The 23,748-nt window shown below is 45.6% G+C and overlaps 1 protein-coding gene across 1 annotated transcript in view; it reads right to left on the bottom strand.

Annotated features, from left to right (window-relative positions):
• Nucleotides 1-1,474: 1,474 nt before the first annotated feature.
• LOC147105051 (phosphatidylinositol 4-phosphate 3-kinase C2 domain-containing subunit beta-like) overlaps nucleotides 1,475-23,748 on the bottom strand; it is a 166,572-nt gene continuing 144,298 nt past the window's right edge. The window contains exons 24-33 of the mRNA XM_086011098.1: nucleotides 23,006-23,175; nucleotides 22,684-22,840; nucleotides 22,468-22,577; nucleotides 19,002-19,203; nucleotides 15,824-15,948; nucleotides 14,685-14,796; nucleotides 8,994-9,075; nucleotides 3,585-3,691; nucleotides 2,966-3,091; nucleotides 1,475-1,720 (exon numbers count right to left, since the gene is read on the bottom strand). Of these exons, the coding sequence (XP_085867224.1) occupies nucleotides 1,526-1,720; nucleotides 2,966-3,091; nucleotides 3,585-3,691; nucleotides 8,994-9,075; nucleotides 14,685-14,796; nucleotides 15,824-15,948; nucleotides 19,002-19,203; nucleotides 22,468-22,577; nucleotides 22,684-22,840; nucleotides 23,006-23,175 (1,386 nt within the window). The 3' untranslated portion in view covers nucleotides 1,475-1,525. The remainder of the gene's footprint in view (nucleotides 1,721-2,965; nucleotides 3,092-3,584; nucleotides 3,692-8,993; nucleotides 9,076-14,684; nucleotides 14,797-15,823; nucleotides 15,949-19,001; nucleotides 19,204-22,467; nucleotides 22,578-22,683; nucleotides 22,841-23,005; nucleotides 23,176-23,748) is intronic.

Below are 23,748 nucleotides of genomic sequence, written 5' to 3'. Positions count from 1 at the left end.
TAGACCATGGATTGAACTTAGGAGCTTCTCGGTCTTTGTGGTGCCTCACCTTTCAGACCACCTGACTGAAATCAGAGAACTCTGTACAAACCCACGCCCTTTTAATGCAAGAACTGGACACAGGCATCAGTAGATAACGAGGGAAGTGTATTAATAACTTCCTGGGCTGCACCATTTGCAGCACAACTGTCCAAGCTCACACAGCTAATCTGATGGTCTTGTTAGGAATAAGCACTATTTCTGGATTAACGAGACCAGTGCTGTACCAAACACGATGAGGTTGCTCTCTGCTCTTCCACCCTTCAGTCTAAACAAAAACCCATCTGAGATGATGGGGTAAAAATACGTCTTGGGCGGTATTGCATGGGCTGCCTGTTATACGCCCCGCCCGATAGTCAGTTCCATTGCCTTCAATAGAACCGAATATCGGGCGGGGCGTATAACAGGCAGTCGATGCGATGCCGCCCGTTCAGCCCTCCTGCCCAAGATCAATTTCTACCGTAATAGAAATAACAACAGAAAAATGCTGGAAGCACTCAGCAGGCCAGGCAGCATCCGTGGAGAGAGAAACAGAGTTAACGTTTCAGGAAGAACTCCAGTTCTGATGAAGGGTCCCAGACCTGAAACGTTAACTCTGTTTCTCTCTCCACGGATGCTGCCTGGCCTGCTGAGTGCTTCCAACATTTTTCTGTTGTTATTTCAGATTTCCAGCATCCGCAGTATTTTGCTATTGTTCTACCGTAATAGGTTTTGCATGGTCGGATGTCATTTAGACAGAACAGGTTCGAGGGGCTGAATGGTCTACTCCCAACTCCTACACTCCTAGATGCGGCACAACACAAGGTGAGCAATTTGACCACCCATCGCTTCTGCTACATTACGTGGCTTCATTTATACCCCAACGCCAACAGGATATGAACTACCCACTTCCCAGCTGGGGACGCGAGAAAGAGACTGGAGTAGCGAGAATACTTGAGAGAGTTGATTGTGGTCCGAATGTCGACACTCTCCTCTCTGTTGTGCTACAATCCTACTTGTGGACTTTGATCAATTCCTGGAGGGTTTCTCCTTCCTCTCGTTCATGTTTAGTGCAAAAAAAAAATTGGGAGTCAGTCCTTCATTACGACATGGTCGCCCACAGCACAGTTTAAAAGCATATAAACAGTTCAAATATTTACCTTCATTTTCATAGTGTAATAATACACAACTTGGGAGCAAACTGTTTGCATCTCTTGACGCATGCAACATCATGCCCAGTAATCCTCGAGTTTGAGGGCAGTGTCTCTTCAACACATTCCAAAATAAAGAGGCTCAAAAACAATGTTTGAATATCTTAACCTCCTCATCAAGTCAGTTCACAAATAAAAATGAAACGAAGGAAACGCAATTGGTTATTCCTTGTTATTTGTTCTCTTCCCCTCCCCCTCCCCCTCCCCCTCCCCCCCACCCGCACCCCCCACCCCCCACCCCCCACCCCAACTCGGTTGAGGTCCAACAGAGAGCTTTTAGTGATGTCACTAAATACTTAGAACAAAGTGCCTTGTGGGGTCGTCGATCCCAGGTGGTACCAGCCAACAATTTTCTGGTTTAGGTTGAAGTCCTTGAGGTTAATGTACACCTCCCCGAGCATTATGTTCTCCCGGAACGCTTCCTCACTCAGCACACGCAAGTGGATAATGCGCTGCTGCACATCTCCTTTGGGAATCCCATCGTACACCAACTGGAAAACAAATGGGAATGAATTTTTTTTCAACGCCGACGCTGTATTTCATAAAAGACGGCAGTTTTATTTTTCTGCAAGACATTTTCTTCCCCAGTTTCATCTCTCTGTGCCACATGGGTACGAACCACGCACCCCCTGCCCCCCAACTACCCCGAGGCCAGTGCCATTTTGGGTTTGAAGTACTGCCCTCAGATAATGCTTCCATCCTTTCTGTGAGGAAATGCTCAAGCTTCACTTAGAGTGCTTTCCCAGTAACAGTGAGGCTGAGGCAAGATTTAAAGGGGAGGGATTTAAAGTAATCGGTAGAAGGATGAGAGGGGAGTTGAGGAGAACTTTTTTCAGCCCGAGGGTGGTGGGGGTCTCGAACTCACTGCCTCATCACATTTAAAAAGGTACTTGGATATGCAGCTGAAGTGCCGTAACCTACAGAGCTACGGATCAAAAGCTGCAAGGTGGGATTAGGCGGGATAGCTTTTTAATCGGCTGGCACGGACACGATGGGCCTCCTTCTGTGCCATAAATTTCTACGATTCTATGGATCACGTGGGAAGTTTGGACATCAATCTGCATCCGACCCATCTGTGCTGGATCACTGATGTGCTGTACCACCACATCCCACCAGGAGACGAGGACAACGCTCCTTTTCAAGTTGACCACGAACGTCCATCGCATTGATCTTTCAGATCTAGGCCCTGTGTTTTCAATGGAGAATGGAAGTACTTTGATGAGGTAACTGGGTGGCAACTTGGTCAGTAGGGAGCACAGTTCCGCACAGGTACCCACAAGGTTCTATGCAGGAGATGGTAACAAACCCAAGATTATAGACAGAGACACACAGCACTATGGTGGAGCCTGCTAAAGACACACAATATTACTGTTTCATTAGCAACCTGCAAATTTACTCTCACTTTATAGAAATAAAGGATTAATTTTATTGCTCCAATCTTAAGACACATTCAATGAAAAATCATGTAATCACAGAAAATAAGCAATACTTAGAAGTATGAACAAAACAAGACCGGCATATCATTCAGAGGATTAAACTGAATATTTACATTATGCTATGGAACCCGAAATACTTTTTAAACCTAGACACCTCCCATTCTCGTTTCAACTTTGTGAGGGAGTTTTAGTCGTGCGATTCTGGAGGTCCCACACAAACTAGCCCTTCAGGATCCCAGTATTAGCCCCATCCCAGGAGCGCCACCCCCCACGGTCCTGGAATATCCATAACAAACCTACCATTTCATTATAGGTTGGGTTACAAGTCTTTCGAGCCATTTTAGTCTTCCTCTTGCTTGTTTTCTGAGGGTCCGGCAGCAAATAGATTTTGACATAAGGATCTGGATCAGTCCCATCCTGCAAAACCTGTAGGAAGAGAGATGATGGCGTTCAGTTTCAGTGCAATCAGATCGGATTTTTTTTGACTGAGAGGCAGAGATGTCTAATACGACTTGACAAATACTAATCACGCACCAGTACGGACTCCACTCTGAAGCAAACGTAGCAGTGTAACTCTCTGCTCCACCAATCACTCACAACGATCCTTCAACTGGGGGTATGGAATTGGCATCGGATTCTCAAAGGGAGGCTTTACGTCGCTCCACATGTCTCCAGACAATGAGCAAGTCTTTGAGTGAATGTTTAGCCTTGTAACGAGTACTAGCCAAAGAATTAAAAAAATATGGAACCTGTTTGTTCCGATTCATCGGCTGGATTGGCGTGTTACATTTTTGGAGTTTTAACTCTTATCTAATTGTATTCATTATTTCAGACCATTGCCCTGCCTCGCTCCCCATGACCTGGAGTGTTCCTTCATCTGCCCAATAATTAGGCAATTCGTATTCGCTGAGATACTTACTAGGCCTCGAATATGCATCACCATGATAAAAAGCTTATCATTCTTGTACGAGATAGACAACTTCACCTCTCCGCCGACCTTCCCCATTGGTGGTGTTGGAGGCCCGTCTTTGGAGAGAGAGAAAATAAAAATAGATGAGAGTACGAATTTGAAATGAACTGTCAGTGCCTGAACATGGAATGTACTGTCTCCAAACATGAAGTGACCCAGAACCTCAAATAACTGTCCAACTCCCAATATGGAAGGAGCTTTTTAATGAAATTCTCTTCTTTTTTATGCCTTGCTAACCCAAACATATTTAGCAGGCCTAGGGATATCTTGATAGGGACTGGTACTGAAAGTGGGCAAAGGGTTATGGAATGCAGAGGCCTATGGGGTCAGTGCAGCTATAAATGGGGTAAAATTGTAGTTAAAGGGTTGGGAGAGGAAGAAAGGAGGCACTTGGAAGGAGCAAGTTGAGTTCAGTTGGCTGTAACTGATTATTCTTCTACGACAGCAGCATCCTATGTAATCTCAGTGTTGGTTGTGAGTATGTGTAACATCTAATGCTCAATAAATAGGGGAGCAGGCTCGAGGAGCCACATGGCCTATTCCTGCTCCTATTTCTTGTCAGCGTTTCTGACTTTGTGTTTGAACTCCTCAACACAGGCACAGGACTGTGCAGCCTTCGTCTATACACAAACAAAAACACATTCTTAACACCAGGAGGCACTCATAAATAGAAGGTATCTTCAATGAGCAATATTCTTCAATAATGTGAAGTTACAGGAAAGCCTGACTAACAGACACAGTTTCGGTTTGTTGAGAAGTTGCGAAGATTGAGAAAGCAGGCGAGTGGCATTGAGTAACGACCATGGCAGCGCACAAACGTGCCATTGGGTAAGTGGGGTCGGATAAAGGTAAATGGGTCAGATTCCAGAATGAAGCGGTGAATTAAGTCTTAAGGAACAGATAGGTTAGTGAGGCAGTGCATTGGAGAATAACACACAGAAGGATGGGAATGGTTTTGTACCATCCTGGCTCAAATGCAGAATTCCCAATCTCTGAGAAGCAGAGGACAGGGACTGCCCCACAGGAGGGGGGAAATCAAAGGGAGAGTCTTCATAGACCATCTAAAGCAAATCATTCAGAGTCTCCTCATCCTATCCTCCCTCGTATACGTTTACCGCTCTCCAGCCCGAGGCCCCATCTGATGCCACGTTCCATTCCCACTGAAGAAACATGGAAACAATGTACTGCCCAGGTCTCGCTAGAAAATGTCATTCCTGATCCAGATCTGGGAGATGGACCAAAGTGACTCATAGAAACATAGAAGATAGGAGTAGGCCATTTGGCCCTTCGAGCCTGCTCCGCCATTCAATGAGATCATGGCTGATCATTCAAATTCAGTACCCTGTCCCTGCCTTCTCCCCATATCCCTTGATCCCTTTAGCCTTAAGAAATATATCCAACTCCTTCTTGAATATATTTAATGAACTGGCCTCCACCGCCGTCTGTGGCAGAGAATTCCACAGGTTCACCACTCTTTGGGTGAAGAGATTCCTCCTCATTTCTGTCCTAAATGTCCTACCCTTATCCTTAGACTATGACCCCTGGTTCTGGACTCCCCGACCATCGGGAACATCCTTCCAGCATCTAGTCTGTCCAGGCCTGACAGAATTTTATAGATTTCGATGAGATCCCCTCTCAACCTTCTAAACTCCAGTGCGTATAAGCCCAATCGACACAATCTCTCCTCATACGTCATTCCTGCCATCCCAGGTATCAGCCTGGTGAATCTTCACTGCACTCCTTCCATGGCAAGAATGTCCTTCCTCAGATAAGGCGACCAAAACTGCACACAATACTCAAGGTGCGGTCTCACCAAGGCCCTGTATAACTGTAGCAAGACATCCTTGTTCCTGTACTCGAACCCTCTTGCTACGAAGGCCAACATACCATTTGCCTTCTTAGCCGCCTGCTGCACCTGCATGCTTACCTTCAGCGACTGGTGCACAAGAACACCCAGGTCTCTCTGCACTTCCCCTTCTCCCAATCTATTGCCATTCAAATAATAATCTGCCTTCCTGTTTTTGCCACCAAAGTGGATAACCTCACATTTATCCACATTATAGTGCAATTGCCATGTGTCTGCCCAATCACCTAACCTGTCCAAATCGTACTGGAGTTTCATGACATCCTCCTCACAGCATACCCTCCCACCCAGCTTTGTGTCATCTGCAAATTTGGAGATATTACATCCAATTCCCTCATCCAGATCATTAATATATATTGTGAACAGCTGGGGTCCTAGGACCGATCCTTGCGGTACCCCACTAGTCACTGGCTGCCACTCGGAAAATGACCCGTTTATTCCAACTCTTTGCTTTCTGTCCGCCAACCAGTTCTCTATCCAAGTCAATACCTTGCCCCCAATCCCATGTGCCTTAATTTTGCACGCTAATCTCTTATGCGAGACCTTATCGAAAGCCTTCTGAAAGTCCAAATACACCACATCCACTGGTTCTCCCTTATCTATTTTACCAGTTACATCCTCAAAAAATTCCAGTAGATTAGTCAAGCATGATTTACCTTTTGTAAATCCATGTTGACTTTGTCCGATCCTGTCACTGCTTTCCAAGTGCTCTGCTATTACATCTTTTATAATGGACTCTAGCATTTTCCCCACTACCGATGTCAGGCTTACCGGTCTACAATTCCCCGCTTTTTCCCTGCCACCTTTTTTGAATAGTGGGGTAACATTAGCTACCCTCCAATCCATGGGTATTGTTCCAGAGTCTATTGAGTTCTGGAAGATGACCAGCAATGCATCTACTATTTCTAGGGCCACTTCCTTAAGTACCCTGGGATGTAGATTATCAGGCCCTGGGGATTTATCGGCCTACAGTCCCATCAATTTTCCTAACACCATTTCCCTACAAATACTGATTTCTTTCAGTTCCTCCCTTTCATCAGACCCTATGTTCCCCGGTATTTCTGGGAGGTTATTTGTGTCCTCCTTTGTGAAGACAGAACCAAAATATGTATTTAGTTGGTCTGCCATTTCTTTGTTCCCCATTATGAATTCCCCCGATTCTGACTGCAAGGGACCTACGCTTGACTTCACCAATCTTTTTCTCTTCACATATCTATAAAAGCTTTTACAGTCAGTTTTTATGTTCCCTGCAGCTTACTCTCATATTCTATTTTCCCTTTCTTAATTAATCCCTTTGTCCTCCTTTGTTGAATCCTGAACTGCTCCCAATCCTCAGGATTATTGCTTTTTCTGGCCAATTTGTATGTCCTCTCCTTGGATCTTATGCTATCCCTAATTTCCCTTGTTAGCCACGGTTGAGTCACCTTTTTTGTTTTATTTTTATGCCAAACTGGGATGAACAACTTCTGTAGTTCATCCATTCGGGCTTTGAATGTTTGCCATTGCCTATCCACCGTCAACCCTTTGAGTGCCATTCCCCAATCAATCCTACCCAACTCGCTCCTCAGACCATCGTAGTTTCCTTTATTTAAATTGAGGACCCTAGTTTCTGAGTCAACTACTTCATTCTCCATCTTAATGAAGAATTCGATCATATTATGATCGCTCCGACCCAAGGGGCCTCGTACAACAAGATTGTTAATTAATCCTTTCTCGTTACATAATACCCAGTCTAAGATGGCCTGATCTCTGGTTGGTTCCTCGACATATTGGTCCAGGAAACCATCCCGTAAACACTCCAGGAATTCCTCCTCCACAGTATTGTTACTCATTTGGTTAGCCCAATCTATATGTAGATTAAAGTCACCCATGATGACTGCTGTGCCCTTATTGCACGCTTCTTTAATTTCCCTTTTAATGCCATCCCCAACCTCCGCCTTATTGTTTGGAGGTCTATATACCACTCCCACTAATGTTTTTTTCCCCTTAGTATTTCTCAATTCTACCCATACAGATTCCACATCATCAGAGCTAATATCCTTCATTACCATTGTGTTAATCCCTTCTTTAACTAGTAATGCTACCCCACTTCCCTTTCCTTTTTGCCTATCTTTCCTGAATATCGAATACCCCTGGATGTTGAGTTCCCAGTCTTGGCCATCCTTGAGCCACGTTTCCGTAATCCCAACCAAATGATATTTGTTTACCTCTATTTGCGCAGCCAATTCATCCACCTTATTACAAATGCTCCTCGCATTAAGACACAAAGCCTTGAGGCTTGGTTTTTTAACGCTCTTAGACCTATTAGAATTATTATTTACTGTGGCCACGTTTGATTTAAACCCGTGATTTCTCTGACTGCCACTTTTGTTTTTCTCCTTCCTATCTTTTGCTTTTATCCTTGTTTCCCTTTCCTCTGTCTCCCTGCTCAGGTTCCCAACCCCCTTCCATTTTAGTTTAAACCCTCCCCCACAGCACTAGCAAACAAACCCCCTAGGACATCGGTTCCAGCCCTGCCCAGGTGCAGACCGTCCGGTTTGAACTGGTCCCACCTCCCCCAGAACCAGTTCCAATGTCCCAGGAACTTGAATCCCTCCCCCTGGCACCATTCCTCTAGCCACGTATTCATCTGAAGTATCCTTCTATTTTTACTCTGACTAGCACGTGGCACTGGTAGCAATCCTGAGATTACTACCTTTGAGGTCCTGTTTTTTAAATTTACCTCCTAACTCCCTATATTCCGCTTTTAGGACCTCATCCCGCTTTTTACCTACATCGTTGGTGCCTATATGCACCACGACAACTGGCTGTTCACCCTCCCCTTCCAAGATGTTCTGCAGCCGCTCGGAGACATCCTTGACCCTTGCACCAGGGAGGCAACACACCATCCTGGAGTCTCGTTTGCGGCCGCAGAAACGCCTATCTATTCCCCTTACAATTGAATCCCCTATTACTATAGCTCTACCACTCTTTTTCCTCCCATTCTGTGCAGCAGAGCCACCCCTGTGTGTCCCGAGTGCTGTAGACCAAATCACACTGGGGAAAAAAAAACAATGATCAATGCCATTAATGTACTGTGCGATCAATGGCTCCAAAAACATCCCTCCTGACCTGCACAGACTGCAATGGGGAGAGGGGTGGTGGGGAGGAGATGATGATAAGGGGGTTTAGACTGCACATCTCCCCCCATCATAATCCCATGGTCCCCATTCTTAAATCAGGTGATCTGTCCTCCCTCTCTGCGGGGAGCTGCCTCTCAGCACTCAGGACTTACATTCTAGCAGGTTAGAAACGTAATGTATGGGGATAGTGGGCACGAACTCTTACCCGTGTGCTGGAAGGTATACTGAGAGAACCAGCTTGCTGGGTCATGCTGTACACTGACCTCTGTGGTTTTGCTTGATTACATGTTAATGAGAGGAAGGTTTAAAAACTCCAGAGTCAAATCACGAGATACACAAACACATTCCTGAGATATGGAAACGGGAACAGACCTGTTGGTTTTGGCAACGTGCTTCCAGATGCGGACTTGTCATCCTTTGGGAGTGGGTGGAAGAAGGTGTAGACCAGATCACACTGGGGAAAAAAGAACAATGATCAATGCCGTTAATGTACTGTGCGATCAATGGCTCCAAAAACATCCCTCCTGACCTGCACAGACTGCAATGGGGAGAGGGGTGGTGGGGAGGAGATGATGATAAGGGGGTTTAAGAGTGCACATCTCCCCCCATCATAATCCCATGGTCCCCATTCTTACAACACTCCCATCGTTTCACTGCTGTCCTTCCTACATCTACCAGTGTGTACCATCTACAAGATGCACTGCAGCAACTTGCCAAGGCTTCTTCGGCAGCACCTCCCAAACCCGTGACCTCTACCACCTAGAAGGACAAGGGCAGCAGGCGCATGGGAACACCACCACCTCCAAGTCACACACCATCCTGATTTGTAAATATATTGCCGTTCCTTCATAGTTGCCGGGTCAAAATGCTGAAACTCCTCCCTATAGGTACTGTGGGAGCACCTTCACCACACGGACTGCAGCAGTTCAAGAAGGCGGCTCACTACCACCTTCTCAAGGACAACTAGGGATGGGCAATAAATGCTGGCCTTGCCAGCGATGCCCACATCCCAGGAACGAATAAAAAAAAGCTATCTGCTCGGGCCCGCGCAATCTTTTGGGTGAGCGATTTCTGGATTGCCACTGCCCTTTGTGCGATTTTGCTCCGGAATAGCCTAGCCTTAATTTTAAGATGATGCCCCCTTTGTTCTGGATTCCACCCAGCAACATCCTGCAATGGGAGCTGGTGACAAGGCTGCACTCCTGTTAGCTGACAACCGATGGGGGACAAGCTGTGCTGTTTCACACTGTGCTGGATAATGGGGCGTATCGGAAGATTACAAGAACAGCAGGTAGTTAGTTAGCCCTCTCCAATTCATGCTTGCACCACGAGTCAGAAACTGGGAACAGAACAGGTTGTGTTGAGGCCGTTAAGGTTACTGGCAAAATTGCAGAAGTACTGTGGTAAGACTTTTTTCCAAACAATTATTTTTTCCAAAGATTTTTTTCCAAAGAATTTTATCGATATAAGGCTTTAGATAGAAGTTATGCCTTCAGAACAACTGTCCTCAGAAAAGCTTCTGCCACCCACTCTTGATGTTAAGATTCTGACTCCCACTGCGCTGGTAATCAAACAGACCTAGAGGTTGAAAAAACAAATGGAAAACGCTGGAAAAACTCAGCAGGCCAGGCAACATCCATGGAGAGAGAAACAGTGTTAAGGTTTCAGGTCGAAACCCTTCGTCAGTTCTGACGAAGGGTCTTCGACCTGAAACGTTAACTGTTTCTCTCTCCACGGATGTTGCCTGGCCTGCTGAGTTTTTCCCAGCATTTTCTGTTGTTTTTTCGGATTTCCAGCATCCGCAGTATTTTGCTATCAGACCTAGAGGTTGCCCTTCCCCCTCCAATAGGATTACAACACAGGGCTTTACAATATATTTCCAGTTGCACCGTTCCCTAAAACCATTTCAGGGGCAGGAAGAGCCAGTTCTGTGCAAACTGTTCTCAGCACCTGCTCCCAGGGCTGGCTGGAGTTTGGTCACAGGTGCTTACGTTCCTAAGCAGCAGCAGAAGCTGCCTCGGGCTAGTGAACAGAGATAAGAAAAGTTGGCTGATGCAACTATCGGCTGAGTGCCCTACAGCACGTACTGAACAGCAGTTCACAGAATGATACAGCACAGAAGGAGGCTATGTTTTGAAAATAGGCCCCTGCCTTCTCCCCATATCCCTTGATCCCTTTAGCCGTAAGAAATATATCCAACTCCTTCTTGAATATATTTAATGAATTGGCCTCCACTGCCTTCTGTGGTAGAGAATTCCACAGGTTCACCACTCTCTGGGTGAAGAAATTCCTCCTCATCTCTGTCCTAAATGGCTTACCCCTTATCCTTAGACTGTGACCCCTGGTTCTGGACCCCCCGCCATTGGGAACATCCTTCCTGCATCTAGTCTGTCCAGTCTTGTTAGAATGTTATAAGTTTCAATGAAATCCCCTCATTCTTCTAAACTCCAGCGAGTATAAGCCCAATCGACCCAATCTCTCCTCATACGTCATTCCTGCCATCCCAGGTATCAGTCTGGTGAATCTTCGCTGCACTCCCTCCATGGCAAGAACATCCTTCCTCAGATAATGCGACCAAAACTGCACACATACTCAAGGTGTGGTCTCACCAAGGCCCTGTACAACTGCAGCAAGACATCCTTGTTCTTGTACTCGAACCCTTATTAGCAGTTAAATGTCACAGTGATGCTAAGAGGGAGCTGTGTTTAACCTGGCCTGTCCTTTTAAAGCCACTGTTTGTGTATTCCCTGCAGTAAAATAGTCTGAGTAAGCCATATTCTGAGGTAAATTCAAAGCTAATGTTGAAGGAAGATGCTATAGATTAACAGCTATTTGTAAATCCAGGATAGGCCATATCATCAAACTCACTTTATCAGAAAATGCTTCTTTTTTTTTTAATACTTCCGGCACTCTGAATGATGTCTTAAGTTTGACGGATGCATAATAGATATCAGAGCAGATCTCCTGTGGCATTGCTCACGATAAATTGAACACAGCACTGTTTTATAAGGTCAGCAGTGTTAAATCATGCAACGCACAATGGCTTATACTGCCAAAGTGGAAATGTCTCTCTTTAGTGCTCTAAAGTCTAGTTGTTGTTAAGTAAACAGAGGCTTAGGTCAGCTCGAGCTCGATTGTTAAGTCAGGGAACTTTGCGGATTGGAAAGTACTCGTTAGTTTCAAAGCAACACCCAGTGTTTTAAGAATTTTTTGCATTTATGACGCCTGGAATGTGACATACCATTTTTAGTATATTATCTAATAAAAAATAAATCTGCAACATAAAAATTTTGCTACGTACATTATGCACACTTTATTGGCCTGTCACTGTTTCTGTCATGCCTCTAGGTGGCGCATTAAGCGAACAGTTACTCGCTGTCAGATGGAGCCTGCAGCTCTCTACCACAAGATGGAGTTTCAGAAGCCCCAGGTCCCCACAGCTGAAGCACATCTAACCTTCAGAGGCTTCGCAGTCCCAGGATGAAAGCAACAACCTCCCTCTGACTTCATAGTACAATTGGATAGGATTCAAATTATTATTTTTATATTTAGTACCTTCCTAACAAAATTTTTCTTCCCTTCTCACAACAAAATTCTTCCATATTTTTCCCCAAGCACTTTAAAAATACAGGAAACGTTGGTTTATCTGGAGGTTGTATGTCCGGAAACCTCGATCTAACGGCAGAAATCAGCAGCCGTTTTGGTTAGGTTTTTTTCTTCTCCTAGCATTTAAAAAAAAAAATAAACAGTCAGGCTCTGGAAAGCGTCTCTGTAGCTTAGCAACAGCTTCAGAGACGCTTCCAAGGTACGGGCCGAGTGTTTACAAGCTGTTGCTAAGCAACAGTGTTTGTTGTCAGATACGGAGATGAAAACCTCCGTATCCTTCAACATTAGCGCTGGTCTATCCGGAAGTTTTGATAGATCGGCAGCAGCTCGGTCCCGTCGGTGCCGGATATCGCGAAGTTTCCTGCAAGTCTGACGTTGGGCTTTCCAGGGACTAGAGCACAAAAATCCAGGCCGACACTTCCAGTGCAGTGCTGAGGGAGTGCGGCACTGTCGGATGTGCCGTCTTTCGGTTGGGACGTTATACCGAGGCCCCGTCTGCTCTCAGGTGGATGTAAAAGATCCCATGGCACTATTTCGAAGAAGAGCAGGGGAGTTATCCCCGGTGTCCTGCCCAATATTTATTCCTCAACCAACATCACTGACACAGATTATCTGGTCATTATCTTGCTGTTTGTGGGAGCTTGCTGTGCGCAAATTGGCTGCCGCGTTTCCTACATTACAACAGTGACTATACTGCAAAAGTACTTCATTGGCTGTAAAGCACGGGACGTCCTGAGGTCGTGAAAGGCGCTGTATAAATGCAAGTCTTTCTTTCTTAGCTCATCTCTTCTTCCACCTCTCTCAGAGCCTGATCGGGCCTCCGCACCCTAGCTACCACATTGAATTATTTTTCTTTTCTCCCTTTAAAAAAAAACTTTATCTTGTGTTGCCCCCCCCCCCCCCACCCCCCCCATCAACGTGGAGAGAATTTATGTGTAAATAGAAGCACAAAGTCAAGGGAAACCTCAGCTAAGTTGCTTTAGGGACATAAACGTTGAAACAGGTAGATCGTGTTGAAATGGAAAATAAAAAGGTAAATAAGTTGAGTCGGAAGATTTCTGTGCAATGAATTGGACGATGTTATTTGATGAAGCTAGGTGGAATGACACAGCAGACATTTTGCCATTCAACTTTCTTGGGGCAAATTATATAAATAATTAATAAATATTCCTAAGGTCTGAAATCAATCTGAATGATTAAACAATTACTGCCTCTCCTTAAGCTGTTTTGTTCAAAATTCTGATACAGCAGCCTCCTCTGATCCCAGGAAAATGCCTGAAACAGGGTCCTTTGTCAGATAGTAAGGTTTTCTTTCATTACATCTACTTAATTTTATTAGATCGCCACTTTCTGCTGACTCCTACACTCTCATTGTTTAATAAATCCTCAAACATGATTTTTTAAAAAAAACTATTTTTAAATGATGCATTTTCATCAGTTAAAAAAAAACCTTCCTGTCCCCTCCATACCCTTCCTCTCATCCCCTTGCTCTCTTCTGTCCCAGCTCTGCTCCAGCCACATTTACTTTACCCGTATCAGTGTTTTTAGCAGTGCGACGTCTTTCTCTGATCTCCAGCCCTGCTCCGACGACCTCCAAAAACCTTCAATTCTCTCTCCCATCCCTCTTGGACCTCGGATTATCTTCCAGCCTCCCATCACGCTCTAGCTTCCCCATCTCCCCTCCCCACTGATCCCCTAACCCTCCTCTAACTTGCCAGCTGCCCTCTATCTCTGCTCTACCTTCCTCCTCGTTTCCCCACCACCACCCCATCTCCACCTTCCCGCTCTAGCCTCTTTAAACCTCCAATGTCACAGTCTTTCTTCGGTCTTGATCCAATTACTCCCCCCACCCCACACTTCACCCACCAACTGCGCTCGGTCTCTATTCCTCGTGTGCGATACCACAAGAGATTGACTGGTGTATATATATATAGCTGCAAACCCAACCTGGGATGGCAGGAATGACGTATGAGGAGAGATTGGGTTGATTGGGCTTATATTCGCTGGAGTTTAGAAGAATGAGAGGGGATCTCATTGAAACTTATAAAATTCTAACAGTACTAGACAGACTAGATGCAAGAAGGCTGTTCCCGATGGCGGGGGAGTCCAGAACCAGGGGTCACAGTCTAAGGATAAGGGGTAAGCCATTTAGGGCAGAGATGAGGAGGAATTTCTTCACCCAGAGAGTGGTGAACCTGTGGAATTCTCTACCACAAAAGGCAGTTGAGGCCAATTCATTAAATATATTCAAGAAGGAGTTAGATATAATTCTTAAGGCTAAAGGGGTCAAGGGATATGGGGAGAAAGCAGGGACAGGGTACTGAATTTGGATGATCAGCCATGATCTCATTAAATGGCGGAGCAGGCTCGAGGGGCCGAATGGCCTACTCCTGCTCCTATCTTCTATGTTTCTAATATTGACTGCTGGTTTCTGCCACCTGGAAGGGAGACTCTCACCTCCGCCACCTCAGGAGGAGAGTGGATTAAATGCCAGATATAACCATCCAGATCCTCCTTGCGTCTGTCAGCCATCGCCTCACCGCGGCCGAGCACGAACCTGCTGGGGAAGCTGCGGGCAGAAACAACTCTGGTAAGTCAATCTCTCGCACGCAGATCAACACAAAGAGAAAAATCAGAAAAGGGAGTTTTATCCTTTTAAGGGAAATGCTCGCGGCATGAAATTTCCAAACCGACATTCGTTTAAGAAACGTGAAACCTTGCTTCATCTTGCAGATGCTGTACATTTCCAGCGTTTTCTGTTCTATTCATTAAACTTTACTTAGTCCCGCATTTGATGATATAACAGTCACTGCACTCACAAAAGTAACTCACTGTTGTGAAGCACTTTGAGACAGTTTAACAACATCATAAGGTGCCATACAAGTGCAAGTATGATCTGAGGAAGGATGTTCTTGCCATGGAGGGAGTGCAGCGAAGATTCACCGGGCTGATACCTGGGATGGCAGGAATGATGTAGGAGGAGAGATTGGGTCGATTGGGCTTATACTCGCTGGAGTTTAGAAGAATGAGAGGGGATCTCATTGAAACTTATAAAATTCTAACAGGACTAGACAGACTAGATGCAGGAAGGATGTTCCCGATGGCGGGGGGAGTCCAGAACCAGGGGTCACAGTCTAAGGATAAGGGGTAAGTCATTTAGGACTGAGATGAGGAGGAATTTCTTCACCCAGAGAGTGGTGAACCTGTGGAATTCTCTACCACAGAAGGCAGTTGAGGCCAATTCATTAAATATATTCAAGAAGGAGTTGGATATATTTCTTAAGGCTAAAGGGATCAAGGGATATGGGGAGAAGGCAGGGACAGGGTACTGAATTTGGATGATCAGCCAGGATCTCATTAAATGGCGGAGCAGGCTCGAGGGGCCAAATGGCCTACTCCTGCTCCTATCTTCTATGTTTCTGTGATCATTTATTTCAAATCTTCAATTTCTATACACATGTATAACAATTTTTAAAATCTCAAATACAGAATTTCTACCTTTTCCATTTTTCAGGGAATGATTTAGGGGCGAAAGGCACACTAGCGAGTGACAGACGATTACCAGGACACTCCCAAGATCTCTTGTAACTTCCTACCTTGGCAGCTCGGTCGATGGGAAAATGAGGCGGAGTTTGTTGTGGAGTTCGTGAAACTCTTCAAAGGTTCTCAGTATGAACGTAGCATCGTGCTGTCCCTCCCGCTCCACTTTCACAACATAGGTCTGTGGAGTAGGGAATACAAGCACGGTTATGATTCGGGCTTTTCCCTTCCCAACACTTTGAAACTTGTGCTTTTGACATAAAGGCAGCTTCCATAAGGAGACTCGAGTCTCCGATGAATCAAAACTGGCATCCTCATCATTTATGAATGGGATAGGACAATCAATTACCCTTTAGTTATGGCATAATGCACCAGGCGAACCTGTGGAACACCCACCACCCTCAGCAGCTCTCGCGCAGCCGGCTCAACGGCTCTTAAATAGAAAAACACGCACGTGTGATATTTTAAAGGGGCGACACACCCCCCCCAAAAAATTAAAGAGAACATTGCCCACTACACCTTCCCAAGGCAATAAACATCACTATTTCAAAATTAATAGTTAGATTTGTTTGCAAGTAAAGAGAATTACGCAGCAAGAGACAGATGGTACAAATACTTTAAAAAAAAACAATAGAGTAAATCAATCCACAGGGAGCCAAGAAACTTCTTTACAGTCTGATAACCAGCAAAATTTTTGGAAGAAACAGGTCATTTGTAGACTTTCCAGTGCAAAATTGGTATGTGGGTGAGCGGATTCCTAGATAGGCCACAAAGTCCAACCGTCCAGTCCAGAGACTAAAATATAGTTGAAAACTGAACTCTCTTAGGCAGTCCCTCGAAACCGAGGATGACTTGCTTCCACACTGAAAATGAGTTCTCAGGTGACTGATGAGTCCAATGCGGGACCTACAGCCTCTGTCACAGGTGGGGCAGACAGTGGTTGAAGGGGCGGGTGGGTGGGGTGCTTGGGTTGACGTGCGCTCCTTCTGCTGCTTCCACTTGCTCCCGGCGAAGAGACTCGAGGTGCTCGGCGCCTTCCCGGATGCTTCTCCTCCACTTTGTGCGGTCTTGGGCCAGGGGATTCCCAGGTGTTGGTGGGGATGTTGCACTTTTTCAAGGAGGCTTTGAGGGTGTCCTTGAAGCGTTTCCTCTGCCCACCTGGGGCTCTCTTGCTGTGTCGGAGCTCCAAGTAGAGCGCTCGTTTTGGGAGTCTCATATCGGGCATGCGGACGAGCCTGGTCAAAGCTTCAGATGTTGGCCTGAGCAAGAACACTGACGTTGGTGAGCCTATCCTGCCAATGGATTTGCAGGATCTTGCGGAGGCAGCGTTGGTGGTACCTCTCCAGTGTTTTGAGGTGCCTGCTGTACATGGCAGCAGGTGAGTGGATTCCTAGATGGGCCACAAAGTCCAACCGTCCAGTCCAGAGACTAAAATATAGTTGAAAAACTGAACTATAGGTAGCAGCGAGGACAGAACCTTTAGGTCAATAGAAGACTTTCCTGTCACAGGTATTAATTTTGAGACATTAACTAACCTTCTTTCAAGATATCCCTGATTGGGGGCAGCCATTACATTTTATGAATTTGTCCATTTCCCCACCACCCCATAGTCTGCAAGTTTGCATACACTAACATTTCAAAGAAATACTGGTACAGCTTTCACAACAAGCTTGACCTAATTAGTCTCTGAACACTGACAATGGCACCAACAAAGCAAGCATGTTGACTCTCACTGAGACTGTAGATGGAGCAGGGTGGTTGTGTGTACTGGTCACTCCCCTTACACAAATGTAAGAAGTCACACAACACCAGGTTATAGTCCAACAGCTTTATTTGAAATCACCAGCTTTCGGAGTGCTGCTCCTTCGTCAGGTGAAGTGGAGAGATGCATAAAAACACAGCTTATATAGTCAGAGAATAATGTCAGATGTTTACAGGTAATCTTTCTAACTGCCATTTATCACACCTTTGATTGCTGTGATTATCTCTCTGCCGAGGTGTTTTTATGCATCTCTCCACTTCACCTGACGAAGGAGCAGCGCTCCGAAAGCTTGTGATTTCAAATAAAGCTGTTGGACTATAACCTGGTGTTGTGTGACTTCTTATATTTGTCCACCCCAGTCCAACTCCGGCATCTCCACACCACCCTTACACAAAGACAAAGGAACTCTTATAAAGATACAACTATTGGAAGCTGATTTTTGATGGATGTTTATTCTATCCAAAGAGAAAATACATACACGTTCCTAATGTGATGCAGAAGGCAGGCTCTGGTTCTGCCATAAGCACTGGCCATTGCACAAGAGACTGCTAACAAAAATTAGAGCACGTGGAACTGGAAGCAAGCTATTGACATGGGTAGGGAATTGGTTAGGAGGTAGGAAACAGAGAGTAGGAATGGTGAGTATGTACTCCAATTGGCAAGATGTAGGGAGTGGTGTCCCCCAGGGATCTGTACTGGGGCATCAGCTTTTCACTATATTTCTAAATGATGTAGAAGAAGAAAGAGAGAGCCATATATCCAAGTTAGCTGACGACGCCAAGTTAGGTGCCACAGTAAATGGTGTGGACGGGAGCAGAAAGTTGCAGAGGGACATTGACTGATTAAGTGAGTGGGCAAAACTGTGGCAAATGGAGTTCAATGTGGAGAAATGTGAGGTCATCCACTTTGATACCTGAGATGGCAGGAATGACGTATGAGGAGAGATTGGGACGATTAGGCTTGTACTCGCTGGAGTTTAGAAGAATGAGAGGGGATCTCATTGAAACTTATAAAATTCTGACAGGACTGGACAGACTAGATTCAGGAAGGATGTTCCCGATGGTCGGGGAGTCCAGAACCAGGGGTCACAGTCTAAGGATAAGGGGTCGGCCATTTAGGACAGAAATGAGGAGGAATTTCTTCACCCAGAGAGTGGTGAACCTGTGGAATTCTCTACCACAGAAGGCAGTAAAAGCCAATTCATTAAATATATTCAAGAAGGAGTTGGATATATTTCTTAAGGCTAAAGGGATCCAGGGGTATGGGGAGAAAGCAGGGACCGGGTACTGAAATTGGATGATCAGCCATGATCGTATTGAATGGCGGAGCAGGCTCGAAGGGCTGAATGGCCTACTCCTGCTCCTATCTTCTATGTTTCTATGTTCAGACCAAAGCAAATTCTGTGTTTCTCGGTGTAAGTAAATGAATGCATACAAGAGTGGGAGGATAACAGATACAGGAAAATCACTTACGTATCCTTTATTGGGGTTGAATATCTTCTGATGTCGACTCACAAACACTTCCTTGATTTTCCCATCGGTCTTCATCGTGTACGTTTTTGGAGCGTAGGAGAGCGTTGGACGGTCATCAGTCCCGGCAAACTTCATCTGGGCCAGGTTGTGAAGGAAGAAGTTGAGTTTGGTTGCCACGCTGCCCAGACTGGATTCAATTAGCCTGAAAATTAGGCAGAGCTTCAGTAGAATTACATGGAACGTACAGCACAGAAACAGGCCATTTGGCTCAACTGGTCCGTGCCAGTGTTTATGCTCCACACGAGCCTCCTCCCACCAACGTTCCCTATAAGCTGCGTGGCTCTCTGCCAGTCCTGCGCAGCCCGGGACCGGCTTTTCCAATGTTAAAGTTCGCGCATGCGCAAAACTATGAATGGGCCAGGCAGCCCCTTAAAGGGGCCCCGCACCCAACAGAAAATTAGGGGGAACATTGCCTCCCACCCCCTCTTGTCTAACCCCAACAGCATAACCTTCTATTGCTTTCTCCCTCATGTGTTTATCTAGCTTTCCCTCAAATGCACCAGCTTTCCGTTATTGCCTCATGGACAATAGGCGCTAATTAAGGCAATGGACACTAATTAAGCAACTAATTTTGTGGCCTCACGAGCACCACTGCAATGATGGTCCTTCCCACCCCTTAATAAATTGCAATATAGGGCCTGAAAATCCCATCATTCGAACACCCAGGACTGGCTTCTTATTCATTTCCTCCCAGAAGACTGCACGAGACCAGTGGGGTAATTTTCACTTTTGGTGAAAGGAAATCAGGCATGGTGTATAATGGGCGGCTGATCTGCTAATGCCCGATTCGCTCCCCCACTGAACGTTATAATCTACCCCTTTTTGGTTCTGAAACTATACACATTTGAAGGGGAAGTTAAACCAGCACTTTCCGACATAATGCTTTCTTTCAGCTGTGGCTCAGTGGGTAGCACACTCGCCACTGAGTCACAAGGTTGTGGGTTCAAGTCTCACTCCAGGGAGCACAAAAAGCTAGGCTGACACTCCCAGGGAGCACTGCGCTGTCGGAGGTGCCGCCTTTTGGAAGAGACGTTAAACCGAGGCCCCGTCTGCCTTCTCAGGTGGACGTAAAAGATCCCACGGCGTTGTTTCGAAGAAGAGCAGTGGAGTTATCCCCGGTGTCCTGGAGCCAATATTTAAAACCTCAACCAACATAACAAAAACAGAAATGATCTGGTCATTATCACATTGCTGTTTGTGGGAGCTTGCTGTGCGCAAATTGGCTGCCATGTTTCCCACATTACAACAGTGAGTACACTCCAAAAGTACTTCATTGGCTGTAAAGCGCTTTGAGATGTCTGGTGGTCGTGAAAGGCGCTATAGAAATGCCAAGTCTTTCTTTCTTCAACAGCTGATTGTGCGATTTTAGTGCATTCAGTAAGAAAGGTCCGCACTCATTTCCCCAGTGCATCTATTAAATGATGGCACATAAGCATCTGCTCCTAATATAAAAATGTTTAATTTTAATAAGATACGATATATCAAAGTCTTGCATCTAGCATTCATCCATCACACTCCAGATGCCACACTCTGTTACAGAGGCAAAGCAATCTTAAAAGTGCTGGGTTCTTTTGCCCCGAAGCCAGAAATTTACAAGTGCCTAATTACTCTCTGGTGTTTACAAGCAGCTACCATTACCTGCATTTGCCCATTTAGACCACTTCTCCACAGGATATACTTGTGCAGTGGTCTTAAAGGGGCGGGCCAAGTTAAACAAAGCCCCGCCGTTGCTCCATAACTGTGCTCCAGAATTTTCTCAAGCAATGGTCCACTAGTTTATAAATGTGTTTATTAAAGACATGGCAACTAGCTATATTTATGTGGGAAAATGCTCGTTTCCTACACTTTCCATCCCCTTTAATGGTCCTGTTTGTCCATTTGTTCTTTGCAACAAAGCATGATTTCTGACAGCAAAAATGGCAGCAACTATTCAGCCCATCACACCTCTGCCAGCTCGCAAAGAGCTTTTCACTTTGTCCCATTGCCCTGTCCCCATACCCTTTTCAAATTTTTCATTTCCCAAATACTTATATATTTCCTTTTCAAAAGACGTTTTGGGTTCCACCATTGTTTCTCATTGGGCATTCCATGTACTAATAACCAATGTTCCTTCTCATTTTTTTTTTGAATGTGCAGTCCCTTTAACTGGCTGCATGGCTCATTCAAATTTTCGCGCAGTTCCTTGCATTGAAAAGATGGTGAGCGGCCTGCGCGGGACCTCCAGGCTGCTGCGTGGTCGCTCAGCTGAACGGGAACGTTGCTAATAACCCTCTTGAAAAAAGAAAAATTCTCTTAATCTCTCCCCTCATTATCCCGGTGATGACCTTAAATCTATGCCCTCTAGTTACTAACTCACCGACCAGTGCAATAGTTTAATTCCTTCCATTAGGTCTCCTCTTAACTTTCTTTGTTCTAATGAACAGATCCAGTTTCTCTAGTCTCTCTTCATACCTGAAGCGTCTCATCCCTGGTATCAGCTTAATTAATTTCTTATCTTGGCCTTGGTATTCTTCCTAAAGTATGTTGCCCAAAACTGTGGCCTAACCAATAACCAACAGTGCAGAAGTTGGTAGCAATCACAGACTACACACTTCAGTTACATTCGCGCCACACAAGAGCCAGGCAATGACCATCTCCAACAAGAGAGAGCCTAACCACCTCCCCTTGACATGTAATGACATTACCATCATCAAATCCCCCACCATCAACAGCCTGGGGGACACCATTGACCAGAAACTTAACTAGACCAGCCACATAAATACTGTGGCTACAAGAGCAGGTCAGAGGCCGGGTATTCTGCAGTGAGTGACCCACTTGCTGACTCCCCAAAGCCTTCCCACCATCGACAAGGCACAAGTAAGGAGTGTGATGGAATACTCTCCACTTGCCTGGATGAGTGCAGCTCCAACACTCAAGAAGCTCGACACCATCCAGGACAAAGCAGCCTGCTTGATTGGCAGCCCATCCATCACCTTAAACATTCATCCTCTCCACCACCGGAGCAATGTGGCTGCAGTGTGTACCATCTACAAGATGCACTGCAGCAATTTGTCAAGGCTTCTTCGACAGCACCTCCCAAACCCACGACTTCTCCCACCAAGAAGGACAAGGGCAGCAGGCGCATGGGAACACATCCACCTCCAAGTTCCCCTCCAAGTCACACACCATCCTGACTTGGAAATATATCGCCGTTCCTTCATCGTCGCTGGGTCTAACAACACTATGGGAGTACCTTCACCACACAGACTGCAGCGGTTCAAAAAGGCAGCTCACCATATTCTCGAGGGCAATTGGGGATGGACAATAAATGCTGGCCTCGCTAGCGATGCCCACATCCCATGAATGAATACATTAAAAAAAAAAAGTATAGTTGTCTGTCAGAGTTTTACTGGTCTGGAAATCACACCTTGTGAAGTAGGTGGTAGCACGGGCTTCTGACTCCTGAGGTCGAAGAGCATCATAAACATATCTCAGGTCTTGGATATCAGACAGCTCTGGGATTCCACAGGAAAGCATCTGCAGAAAGAAACATGGATCCAATTATTAGTGAATTTTCAATCAATCGAGTTCTTTTGAACCAAAATCAGTATTATCCCAAGTCTAGCGTGCTACATCATCTTACCAGTCCCAGGAGATTGAGGAACAGGTCCGTGTGCTTGCGGATGAGATTGTAAGCCTGACAGCACAGGTCAACAAAGTCATGGAAGCGGCTGGAGGGCTTGTCACCTCCGTTAATGACATACGCCATATCTGAGGTGAAGACAAATGGAGCGCGATCTCTGGAAATAGAAAACAAGCACATTATAAGCACAACCTGTGTCCAATTTCCTTTTTTGGTATTAAATGATAGATTAAGTCTGAAAGGCTGCGCTGACGAAACAATAGTCGATGTGCACAACAGCCCGTAGCTTGAATTGGTTACAGGAATCCAATAACGTGCTCACCTCTTAAAGTTGCCGAGCATCTGGGCGTGGCCAAGGAATTTGCCGAAATCAATATGGAACATATGGCCGCTGGTCTTCAGCATGATATTGTCATTATGTCGGTCACATATGCCCAGGACATAGGTGGCCACACAGCAACCTGCGCAAGAGTAGATGAAATTTTCCACAGCCTAGAGTACAGAAAGAAAGAGCGGAAAAATAATACGTCAGCGCTGTACCATTCGAGACACCACTGAACAGCCCCTCAGGCAGAATCTGCTCCAGTTTTTCCTTTTACTCTACTCTCCTACAGCTTTGGATCTGTGAGGCGTGCAGAGGATCTGATGGTCTTGTACTTGCATTCAAAGATCACAAGGTGGATATCAATGAGCAAAACGCATGAGTTCATCAATCCAAACAAACCTGCAGTCCCCTTCATCGTAGCATCCAACTATTTCTTAAATTACCTCCAACAGTTTTCTTTTCACTCTAAATTCGTGCAGCATTGCAGCTGCTGTATGGGGAGCAGCACAGGGAAGATGAGGGAGCTGGAGGGGTCTCTTAATCAACCATAAAAAGGGAGAGCGGAGTAGCACAGGCAAGCGGAACAGGAATTCTCTGAAAAGCATGGGAGAGAGAGGGCAAGCCAGCTCCTGCTAAATGCTGGATAGGACTGGGCAGCAATTGCACCAGTACCTTTGCTAGCAACATGGAAATGGCTTTGTCTGCAGCCACAAATGGATAATTAACATCTCCGCAGGGCG

The sequence above is a fragment of the Somniosus microcephalus genome, chromosome 18, assembly GCF_052327205.1.
Source record: "Somniosus microcephalus isolate GS21.2 chromosome 18, FLI_Smic_1.0, whole genome shotgun sequence".
Classification (NCBI taxonomy): domain Eukaryota; kingdom Metazoa; phylum Chordata; class Chondrichthyes; order Squaliformes; family Somniosidae; genus Somniosus; species Somniosus microcephalus.
This window is presented reverse-complemented; position numbering and strand designations above follow the sequence as displayed.